Below are 12,508 nucleotides of genomic sequence, written 5' to 3'. Positions count from 1 at the left end.
TATTATGGCATTGTCTTGTGGTATTATGGCATTGTCTTGTGGTATTATGGCATTGTCTTGTGGTATTATGGCATTGTCTTGTGGTTTTATGGCATTGTCTTGGGGTAATATTACAGCATTGTCTTGGCTTATCATTGCAGCAACGTCTTTGGGTATTGTTGCAGCGTTATCTTATGTGGTATTATGAGGACCTTGGCATATTATCACAGCATCTTCTTTGAGTATTATTATGGAATTGTCTTGTGGTATTATGGCATTGTCTTGTGTTATTATGGCATTGTCTTGTGTTATTATGGCATTGTCTTGTGGTATTATGGCATTGTCTTGTGTTATTATGGCATTGTCTTGTGTTATTATGGCATTGTCTTGTGGTATTATGGCATTGTCTTGTGTTGTTATGGCATTGTCTTGTGTTGTTATGACATTGTCTTGTGTTGTTATGACATTATCTTGTGGTATTATGGCATTGTCTTGTGGTATTATGGCATTGCCTTGTGGTATTATGGCATTGTCTTGTGGTATTATGGCATTGTCTTGTGTTATTATGGCTTTGTCTTGTGGTATTATGGCATTGTCTTGTGGTATTATGGCATTGTCTTGTGGTATTATGGCATTGTCTTGTGTTATTATGGCATTGTCTTGTGGTATTATGGCATTGTCTTTTGGTTTTATGGCATTGTCTTGTAGTATTATGGCATTGTCTTGTGGTATTATGGCATTGTCTTGTGGTTTTATGGCATTGTTTTGGGGTAATATTACGGCATTGTCTTGGCTTATCATTGCAGCAACGTCTTTGGGTATTGTTACAGCATCGTGTAATGTGGTATTATGAGGACATTGGCATATTTTTACAGCATCTTCTTGGAGTATTATTATGGCATTGTCTTGTGGTATTATGGCATTGTCTTGTGGTTTTATGGCATTGTCTTGGGGTAATATTACAGCATTGTCTTGGCTTATGATTGCAGCAACGTCTTTGGGTATTGTTACAGCATCGTCTTATGTGGTATTATGAGGACCTTGGCATATTATCACAGCATCTTCTTGGAGTATTATTATGGCATTGTCTTGGGGTATTATTCTAGCATAGTATTGGGGCATTATTATGACAGTTTCAGCAGGAGATCACTTGGGAGAACTTTATATCTAGGTTTGGTCCACTAAGGTCCACTTCATTGTCTACAGGGTCCCACATGGAGGCAGATGACTGCAGTTTCACGCTCTTATGAAGTATATTACTTTTGTTTCATCTTTATAGCTGCCAGGATCATTGTTTCTCCCTCAGAAGATGTGAAGGAAGGCGAGGCTGTAACCCTGACGTGTGAGGTCCCTGGGGCCAGAGCTGATGAAGTTAAATACAGCTGGTATAAGAACAACATCTGGATCAAAGAGAGTGCAATGGTGACCCTCAGCTTCCCAAAAGTATCCATCGGTGATGCCGGATATTATTACTGCCGGGTGCAAAATGACCAAGGCAGTGATGATTCCCCTCCCGTCACATTAAAAGTCCAGTGTGAGTCTTCTATAACCCATCATGTGTAGTATGATATTAATATTACTGTATGTAGAGGAAGGCAGCATATGTCTTATGAAGAACTATGGGGGAGATTTATGAAAACCTGCGCAGAGAAAAAGTTAACAGGTTGCCCATAGCAACCAATCAGATCGCTTCTTTCATTTTTGAAAAAGGCCTCTCAAAAATGAAAGAAGCGATCTGATTGGTTGCTACGGGCAACTCAGCAACTTTTCCTGTACACAGGTTTTAATAAATTTCCCCCAATGTCTTTTCTGGAACGGTTCATTATTGTTCTTTGCCCTAAGTAATGAACTGAAGTCTATGTACGTAGCTGAGCTATAGCCTCATGCAGGAAAAATAACAGGCCCGTCACATGACACTGCGCTCAGCGTATCAATGGCCAAAGCTGGTCATCGCTTCAGTCGGCGACCAGTTGATCGTAGTCTGATGCGTCGGATTCCAAGATGCGGAAGAAGACCGGGCCCTGAAGGCAAAAGAGCAAAATTGTCGCACCAGGGGAGCTGCGGAAGGTGAGTTTAAGTTTATTATTTAACTTTTTGCAGCCCAGGCACAACGGAAGAAAAATACATTTCACCGGAGTACTCCTTTAACTTTGCAATGTGTGAAGGTACCCTTAAAGGGGTGCCCCACTGGCCAGTGTTCAGAACTAAATATTCCGAAGGCTGTGTTTGCACTGTGGTGGTCGGCCACACCTCTCGTGACATCACTTCCCGCCCCCTCAATGCAAGTCTATGAGAGGGGGCGTGGCGACCCATAGATTTGCATTGAGGGGGCATGGCCGTGTGGGGGGGGGGGGTGGCCGACCCCCGCAGCATGAACACAGCCTTCGGAACATTTATTTCTGAACACTGGCTAGTGGAGTACCCCTTTAAATTGTAAGATGCTAAAGGAGACATAGCAAATATTTTGTTGAATTCATTTCTAGCAAAGTTATGCTCTAAAAATACAAGGAATATAATCAGAAAGAAAAACAAGTATAAAGGAAAAGTATTCTTTCTTTTTTATCAAGTCCTGGTTTTGGCGGAAAAATGTGTTATCAGAAAATGACCTGTTGTGTGAATTAAGCTTTTATGTTAAAGGAATACTCGGGAATGCATGTTTTTTTTTTTTTTTTTTTGCTTTGTTTTTTTTTTACCTGCCAAGAATAGCGGCATTAAAATGAAAAAACCTGGACTTACCTCCCACTGGTCCCCCCGGTGTCTCTGATATCCCGCTCCTGTACTTCGGCCCCGGTCTTCTTCCTGCTTCTTGTGGTTGACTCGTCACAGTGTGGCTCGGCCGGTCATAGGCTGAGCAGCTGTGTGATGTATTGAGCTCCAGCCCCAGTCTTCTTACTGGTGCCGGGACTCGAAACGTTACACTGCCGCTTAGCTTATTAATGGCCTAGGTGGGACATCGTTGTAGCAGGCAATTAACTGAGCCACACTGCGACGTGACGACCACAGAAAACAAGAAGAACACCGGGACGAAGGACAGGAGTGGGATTCCGGGGGTACGGCGGGAGGTAAACCTGGACAGGTAAAAAAATAGTTACATCCCAGAGTATTCCTTTACGCATAGTTTTTATAAAGAATTTTGATTTATTAATTTTTTTAAGTTTTTATTTTACTATCTGTGTTTCAAAATAACTTCCTATTCTGTCTGTGATGATAAGGAGGATGCTGCTAGAAAGTCATTCATACAGCATTGTTAAAGGGGTTATCCAGGAAAAATCTTTTTATATATATATATATCAACTGGCTCCAGAAAGTTTAACAGATTTGTAAATTACTTCTATTAAAAAATCCTTAATCCTTTCAGTACTTATGAGCTTCTGAAGTTAAGGTTGTTCTTTTCTGTCTAAGTAATCTCTGATGACACATGTCTCGGGAACCGCCCGGTTTAGAAGCAAATCCCCATAGCAAACCTCTTCCAAACTGGGCGGTTCCCAAGACACGTGTCATCATAGAGCACTTAGATAGAAAAGAACAACCTTAACTTCAGAAGCTCATAAGTACTGAAAGAATTAAGATTTTTTAATAGAAGTAATTTACAAACCTGTTTAACTTTCTGGAGCCAGTTGATATATGAAAAAAAAAAGTTTTTTCCTGGATAACCCCTTTAAAGGTGACACCAGTATATAGAGAAGACAATATGAGCTCAGCCTCCCCTCTCCAGTAGAATAGCCTCTGCACAGGCCATAGAGGATGCTTACAGACATGCCCCGTACAAGGAATAGGGTCTGAAAATGTTCATAGTGTCCATGGGGCTTGCCATAAAGTATATCACTAAATGCTGTTAAAAAAATAATGTTCTAAAAAGAAAAGAAAAGAAAACACAATCACAAAATGAAAATCACAATCAGAAAAAGTATAAAAAAAAGTATCTGGATCTAATCAGTAATAAAAAAAACAAAGAAAAAAAATAAATAGAAAAAATAAAAAGATAAATAGATCGGTCAGGAATTAAAAGTTTTTATTGCCCGGGATCTGAGTGTTTAGACCCCTATCAGAAGAACCATCTGGGAAAAGTGCCCGTTTAGCATGTTCCCACCTGGAACTCCTCATGTCAGCCTATAGGGCCGGACTCAGAGACACTGGGGGTTATTTATCAATAATGGTTGTGGCGAGATCATTTTTGTTGTTTGTCTAGATGTGTTTTTTTTTTTGTTTTTTTTTACTTTTTGGTGGTGCTGCTCCAAATGTATCATATTGTCGCAGTGACCATGATAAATTTTGCGCAGATCTGCATCCAGATAATTTTCTCCCGCCGCTTTCAGATCATGTCTACCCTGATTGTAAAGAGCTTCTTTGTCTGTGTGTTTGGCTTTATTCGTTGTAGTTTTCATTTTAAGGCAAAATGAATGTCTAAAAGAAGGCCTGCAAAGAGACCCTCCCTCACATTTAAATAGTTTTTTACCTTGCCACAGGCTAGGGGGAAAAAAACTTTATTGTTCAAGAGACGGAGGTTTTAATTGAACATTTTTAATTTTTTTATTTTACCTTTTTTTTTTTAACCTTTTTTTAAATTATGTTATCATCACTTTTTTTTAACCTCTTAAGGACCCAGGACGTACGGGTACGTCCTGGGTCCTGGTCCTGCGATATAACGCGGGGTCACACGGTGACCCCGCATCATATCGCTGTGGGCCCGGCGTCATTGTGAAGCCAAGACCCGCCTCTAATAGCGCGCGGCACTGATCGCGGTGCCGCACACTATTAGCCCTTTAGCCGTGCGCTCAAAGCTGAGCTGCGCAGCTAAAAACGAAAGCTCTGGGAGCTGTTCGGGATCGCCGCGGTATAATCGCGGCATCCCGAACGGCTGTACTACAGGAGGAAGGTCTCTTACATTCCTGCCTGCTGTCCGATCGCCGATTGAATGCTTCAACCCTGAGATCCAGGCTTGAGCATTCAATCGCTGAAAACACTGATTGATGCATTCCTATGGAGATGCATCAATCAGTGTAAAAGATCAGTACATGCAATGTTATAGCCCCCCCTATAGGAGCTATAATATGGCATAAGAAAAGTGTAAAAAAAATCATTAACCCTTTCAATTATCCCTTCCCCTAATAAAAGTTTGAATCACCCAGCTTTTCCAAGAATAAAAAACACAGTGTAAATAATAATAAAAATAAACATATGTGGTATCGCCGCGTGTGGAAATGTCCGAATTATAAAAGTATACAGCCTTTTAAACCGCACGTTCAATGGCGTACGATCAAAAAGTCTGATCAGAACAAAAATGGTACCGCTAAAAACTTCAGATCACGGCGCCATAAATGAGCCCTCATAGCACCCTGAACACAGAAAAATAAAAAAGTTACAGGGGTCAGAAGATGACCATTTTAAAGGTATAAATTTTCCTGCATGTATTCATGATTTTTTTCGCAAGTGATACAAATGCAAACCTATACAAGTAGGGTATCATTTTAACCGTATGGACCTACAGAATAAAGATAAGGTATCATTTTTGCCGAAAAATGTACTGCGTAAAAACGGAATCCCCCAAAACTTACAAAATAGTGTTTTTTCATCAATTTTGTCGCACATTGATTTTTTTTCCCATTTCACCGTAGATTTTTGGGTAAAATGACTAATGTCATTACAAAGTAGAATTAGTGACGCAAAAAAATAAGCCATCATTTGGAATTTTAGGTGTAAATTTTAAAGAGTTATGATTTTTTAAAGTTAAGGAGGAAAAATTGAAAATGAAAAAACGGAAAAAGCCCGGGGTCCTTAACCCCTTAACGACGCAGGACGTATATTTACGTCCTGTGCCGGCTCCCGCGATATGAAGCGGGATCGCGCCGCGATCCCGCATCATATCGCGTCTGTCCCAGCGCTATTCAATGGCCGGGACCCGCGGCTAATACCACACATCGCCGATCGCGGCGATGTGCGGTATTAACCCTTTAGAAGCGGCGGTCAAAGCTGACCGCCGCTTCTAAAGTGAAACTGAAAGTATCCCGGCTGCTCAGTCGGGCTGTTCGGGACCGCCGCGGTGAAATCGCGGCGTCCCGAACAGCTGATTGGACACCGGGAGGGCTCTTACCTGCCTCCTCGGTGTCCGATCGACGAATGACTGCTCAGTGCCTGAGATCCAGGCAGGAGCAGTCAAGCGCCGATAATGCTGATCACAGGCATGTTAATACACGCCTGTGATCAGGATGAGAGATCAGTGTGTGCAGTGTTATAGGTCCCTATGAGACCTATAACACTGCAAAAAAAAAGTAAAAAAAAAGTGTTAATAAAGGTCATTTAACCCCTTCCCTAATAAAAGTTTGAATCACCCCCCTTTTCCCATAAAAAAAATAAAACTGTGTAAAAAAAAAATAAACATATGTGGTATCGCCGCATGCGTAAATGTCCGAACTATAAAAATATATCATTAATTAAACCGTACGGTCAATGGCGTACGCGCAAAAAAATTCCAAAGTCCAAAAAAGCGTATTTTGGTCACTTTTTATAACATTAAAAAATGAATAAAAAGTGATCAAAAAGTCCGATCAAAACAAAAATCATACCGATAAAAACTTCAGATCACGGCGCAAAAAATGAGTCCTCATACCACCCTGTACGTGGAAAAATAAAAAAGTTATAGGGGTCAGAAGATGACATTTTTAAACGTATAAATTTTCCTGCATGTAGTTATGATTTTTTTCAGAAGTGCGACAAAATTAAACCTATATAAGTATTGGATCATTTTAACCGTATGGACCTACAGAATAATTATAAGGTGTAATTTTTACCGAAATATGCACTGCGTAGAAACGGAAGCCCCCAAAAGTTACAAAATGGCGTTTTTTTTTCAATTTTGTCGAACAATGATTTTTTTTTCCGTTTCGCCGTGAATTTTTGGGTAAAATGACTAATGTCACTGCAAAGTAGAATTGGCGACGCAAAAAATAAGCCATAATATGGATTTTTAGGTGGAAAATTGAAAGGATTATGATTTTTAAAAGGTAAGGAGGAAAAAACGAAAGTGCAAAAACGGAAAAACCCTGAGTCCTTAAGGGGTTAAGGGGTGAAACTTGTACACATGAAATTGTGAGATTTTGGCCATTGCTAACAATCTTATTGTTTCTTACATCTTTACCATTCTTTTTTTGTTGTACCTTAAAAAATATATCTGATTGTTTCATATGGACAACTGTTTTACTTTTCTTTTGCACGTCTTAATTTTTAACTTTTTATGTCTTTAAACATTCTTATTCTCTACCTTATTCTCTCTCTCTGGTGGTCTAAATTTGTGGGCTCTTTTTGCGCCAGTTGGGGCAAAATTTGCACAAAAATCTAAAATGCGCAGATAATAAATTTGTGACCACTGCATCCATCACTTCAAATAATGGTTTAGGAACACTAAAAGGACAAAATGATGGATTCTAGAACTTTGAAAAAAAACTGCCATTAGTTCCAAAATAAAAGAAATTCACAAATGTTGACCATAAAAAGCAATAAAACACAATGATAAATAAACCCCACTCAGCAGAGAGAGAAGCGCAGCAGCATGCTTCTCTCCCAGCTCCTTCTAGTAATCTGTTGGAGTCTGAACACTCAGACCTCAAGCAATAAAAACTTAAGATATTCACTGAGGACATGTCCAAATTTTTTAATTTTTTTAATTGACAGCTACACTTTAAGCTTTTTTTGGCAAAAACCGGACCGGATACAAAAAAAAGAAGTCACTTGTTTATACACGTTTTTCCTTCTGGACCCACAGTGGGTTTTGGCACTGCACCAAAGTTCATATGTGAACAAAGCCTACAGTGTATATAGTACTTAGACAACAAACAAAAAATATTGGTGGAGCTCACCATGAATGGAGGGGACATTTAAAGGGGTACTCCGCTGCCCCAGTGTTCGGAACATTTTGTTCTGAACGCTTGGAGCGGGCGGCGGGAGTTGTGACATCAAGACCACGCCCCTCGTAGCAGCATGCCATGCCCCCTCAATGCAAGTCTATGGAAGGGGGTGTGGCGGCTGCCACGCCCCTTCCCATAGACTTGCATTGAGGGGGCATGGTGTGACGTCACGACCCCTTAACAAACGCCAGGTGCCGCACAGAGATCCCGGGGGTTACAGCTGTAAGACCCCCAGATCAGACATCTTATCTCCTATCCTTTGAATAGGGGATAAGATGTTTAGTGGCGGAGTACCCCTTTAATGTAAGGGCAATGAGAAAATCCAGAACGGGGTGCACTTGATGGATTGCCTGTTTTGGGCAAGGGGTCGAAGTCCATATATCTTTTTGAGATTTTATGATAAACATCATGTTTGCATTCTACGCTATCACGCACAGGTTTCCAGTCTACTCAGAGCCAAGAGCCGAGTAGGCTTGAAACACATACACAGTAGTGTGGAATGCTAACATGGTGGGCTTAATATGATCTGATAAACATTCATGGCTTTAATCCCTCTGGAGCTTTGTTTTCCAATATTCCTTGGTTACACAGTACAAAATGTAATAAAATTCCAAAATATTAAAATAAAATATTAAGACTGACAAGTCAACTGGTTATATGTAATGTTTACTTTGTCTTGTTCGTAAGACAGATCCTCCAAGAATTCCGTTACTCACCTCCTTCCTAGAGACTCAAAAGGGCAACTTGGCCTTGATTCAATGCACCGTGGACAGCAATCCCTTCTCAGAGCTAACATTGTACAAGGACGGAAATCTAATCGGAAACTCCATTTCTCATGGTACCCCCAGCGAGAGAGTGCAGGTGATATCTACTGGGAACTCTCTGAGGCTAACGATCCATGATGTAAATTTATCCGATGAAGGATTCTACAGCTGTGTTGCTAAGAATGCTATTGGGAACTCATCTGCAAGTCTTCAGTTTACAGTAGAAAGTGAGTACTATTGGTTGTTTAAAAAAGGAAATTTCACTACTTGAGCCCACCTGTTGGGTCGTAAAGAAAGGGCTTGTCATTCCCACAGCAGTACATAATACCCATCTGGCCCTGGGAGTTTGCAAGTTAGCACATTTTCAGCAGACATAGGATGTGGTGCACCTGTATTCTTCAGTGAGGTAGAGTGACCTCTCATACTGGAAGCCAATAACCATAGTAACCTTTTCGGAGATTGGAAGGAAATTGGTGCCAACATAGAAAGTATGTAAAAATTACCCTTGGATTTGTTTTTTAACCCAGGACCCAAGAACTGGCCACAAAGCCAAGCTGTTTCTTTTGCTTCATACACAGAACATGGCTGCTATCCACAGAAGCCTTTATTCTACTGACCGATACACAGGGTCATGGTTTGCCTTCTTTATTGCTGGCATGCTTTTACACATATAGAATGAATCCCCATTAATCCCATATGGTATCTGCCTTATCTGTACTCACGGTGCACTCAAAGTGCACTCAACTCAGTGTAACATCCAACTCAGGATCTTCAGGGCTGCAATAAAAAACCACCTTTATTCAAGAAAGGTCCATAAAACTCCAGTATTAAAGAAGCATAAATACTGCTGACAGTCAACACATTTCAGGCCACCGGGGCCCTTGATCATGACCTAAAAGTGTACCTGTAATTAGCACAAATGTTTTATGTATTATAGATAATAACATTATATGTATATTTGTAATATTCATTGGTTAAAAATGTGTATATTTTTGTCCCTACAGCTATTGTGTGTCTCTGTGAGGAGACCAAATAAAGGAAATGTAGGTGGACAACAGGGCACTATACACTGAGGACAAGCAGGGCTCTGTACACTGAGGACAAGAAGTGCTCTGTACACTGAGGACAAGCAGGGCTATGTACACTGAGGACAAGCAGGGTTCTGTACACTGAGGACAAGCAGGGCTCTGTACACTGAGGACAAGCAGGGTTCTGTACACTGAGGACAAGCAGGGTTCTGTACACTGAGGACAAGCAGGGCTCTGTACACTGAGGACAAGCAGGGCTCTGTACACTGAGGACAATCAGGGCTCTGTACACTGAGGACAATCAGGGCTCTGTATACTGAGGACAAGCAGGGCTCTGTATACTGAGGACAAGCAGGGCTCTTTGCACTGAGGACAAGCAGGGCTCTGTACACTAAGGACAAGCAGGGCTCTGTACATTGAGGACAATCAGGGCTCTGTACACTGAGGACAAGCAGGGCTCTGTATACTGAGGACAAGCAGGGCTCTGTATACTGAGGACAAGCAGGGCTCTTTGCACTGAGGACAAGCAGGGCTCTGTACACTGAGGACAAGCAGGGCTCTATTCAGTGAGGCTCTGTGACATACCCCCAGATCACACAGCAGGATGATTGACAAGCCAGGAGCCTGCAAAGAGCCCTGCTTGTCCTGCCCACACTTCCTATATTTGGTCGCCAGACAGAGACACACAGGCAATAGCTGCAGGGACAGCATCTTTTTACCCAAAAATATATTTAAAAAAAAAATGTTAACCAATGAATATTACAAATACACATATTATGGTATTATCTACATTAAATAAAAAGCTTTTGGTAACGACAGAGCCCCAGTGGCGCAAATCACGTAGACTGTCAGCAGTATTTGCTTTTCTGTACTGCTGAAATTTTATGTAGGTGCCTTGAATAAAGTTGTACAAAAGAACAAGTTACAGTTCAAATTTAACTCTACTACACATATTATTATCTAGTAGTACAGAAACACAAATACTACTGACAGTCGACACATTTCCGGCCACTGGTGCCCTTACTCATGACCTTCAGTAAGAGCCCTACTGGTCCAAAACAGGTCTATACTGCCTGAATTTAATGTAACTGCCTTCAATAAAGTTGTACAAAAGAACTCGTTAAAGTTGAAATTCAGCTCTACCACATGTAGTATCAGGTAGCAGTCAGTTGCTGTTGATGTTACTTTACACTATTCATTCTGCTAAGGTTTACAACCAACTTTACTATCTTTTTTTTAAGTAATGTTAACAATGTTTTTGACTTGTTTTCCAGCTGCCAGAGTGGTTATTACACCATCACCTGAAACAGAGGAAGGAAAAGAGGTCACTTTGACGTGTATGGCAACCCGGGGCTCTGAGCTTGGAACCACATATTCCTGGTACAAAAATAGCAAAAGGCTAAAAGAAGAAGCGATGAAAGTGAAAGAACTTGTCCTCCATAAATTGTCAAAAAAAGATGCAGGTTCCTATTTCTGCAAAGCTCATGATAGTCAAGGGACCAGCACCTCTCCCCCAGTGACACTACATGTTCTATGTAAGTTTCATTTCTCTTATTAATGTAGAGACGGAGCTTAAGATTTCACAATGCTAACATTATAATCCATGTTAACCTAAGGCAATAATATTTTAGTACTGATTTGGTTAAAAATCTGGTTAAAAGACTGAATTAAATATTGATATAAAATAAGACTGTCTATAACTTGGTGTTCAATTTATAGGTTAGGACACTTAAAGTTAATAGAGAAGGGTTCCTCATGAAGCTATATTAATATTAAGTTGATGTGGAGCATTGGGAATGTCATCAATGTAGCGTAGCCTTTTTATTTCTATAACAGGAAGTACAATAATCTGGTATTTTGTTACAGTTCCCCCTAGAGACCTCTCAATGAATTCACTTGTATCTAGTCAAGGTATTTTGCAAGTGGTCATTCAGTGCACAGTGGACAGTGATCCTCCTTCACAGATGTTCCTTTACCGCGGCAGCACCTTGGTGGCTTCAAGCTCAAAAGTTATTTCCAACAAGCGATATGAAGTTTCTCATTCGACTAACTCTTTACAACTAGAAATCCAGAATGTTGTGTTAGAGGATGAAGGGCAATACATCTGCTTAGCAAACAATTCATATGGAGAAATGACGGGGGAATTAGAATTCACTGCAGAGAGTAAGTATTGATACTACGCATTTCTTTTTTTCCAGGTTGCTTGAATTAGTCATATATTTGGAATTAGAGAGTCAAATGGATAAAGTCCACAACATTTATAGCACAGTATTAATTTTTTAGGTCACCTGGGCAATTTCAGGGATAACTTTGTTTGTACACAATTTTATTGTTTGCACCTATTTATTAAGACACACAACCATTAAATGGGTACTCAGCCGCTAGACATTGTATCCCCTATCCAAAGAATAGATGTCTGATATAAGATTTCTGATCGTGGGGGTCCCACCACTGGTTCCCCCCACGATCTCCGCGCAGCACCCATCGTTCTGAACGAATGCTTGGTTCCAGCACCAGTGGCCGTGATGTCACGCCATGCTTCCTTGTGATGTCACGCCACACACCCTCTGTATGCATGTTCAGCACAGAATGTCCCAATTTCCTCCACTAATCCTTAAAATGTCCTGTCTTAACTTCTCTCTATTCTCAAAGTATCCAGTGATTCATTTTTTTGTGGTTTCCAGCCTTTTAAATCAGCAAGTGTTCATGACATTCTGTCACAGCTGTCGTTTCTGTCACAGCTCACAGAAATGTTCATATCTTCTCAATGGAGAGAGAAGGGGGTAAATTGCTGTCAGACTCCTCTGGTGGTTGCTCATCTGAGAAAAGTGAAGTC

At 40.7% G+C, this 12,508-nt stretch overlaps 1 protein-coding gene across 1 annotated transcript in view; it reads left to right on the top strand.

Moving 5' to 3' along the window:
* SIGLEC1 (sialic acid binding Ig like lectin 1) overlaps positions 1-12,508 on the top strand; it is an 87,984-nt gene that overhangs the window by 37,512 nt on the left and 37,964 nt on the right. Inside the window, exons 6-9 of the mRNA XM_056552918.1 lie at positions 1,259-1,513; positions 8,572-8,871; positions 10,947-11,207; positions 11,539-11,835. Coding sequence (XP_056408893.1) covers positions 1,259-1,513; positions 8,572-8,871; positions 10,947-11,207; positions 11,539-11,835 — 1,113 coding nt within the window. The remainder of the gene's footprint in view (positions 1-1,258; positions 1,514-8,571; positions 8,872-10,946; positions 11,208-11,538; positions 11,836-12,508) is intronic.

This window comes from Hyla sarda, chromosome 1 (genome assembly GCF_029499605.1).
Source record: "Hyla sarda isolate aHylSar1 chromosome 1, aHylSar1.hap1, whole genome shotgun sequence".
NCBI classification, from domain to species: Eukaryota; Metazoa; Chordata; class Amphibia; order Anura; family Hylidae; genus Hyla; species Hyla sarda.
The sequence above is the reverse complement of the archived record's forward strand: the minus strand, read 5'-3'. Positions and strand labels throughout refer to the sequence as shown.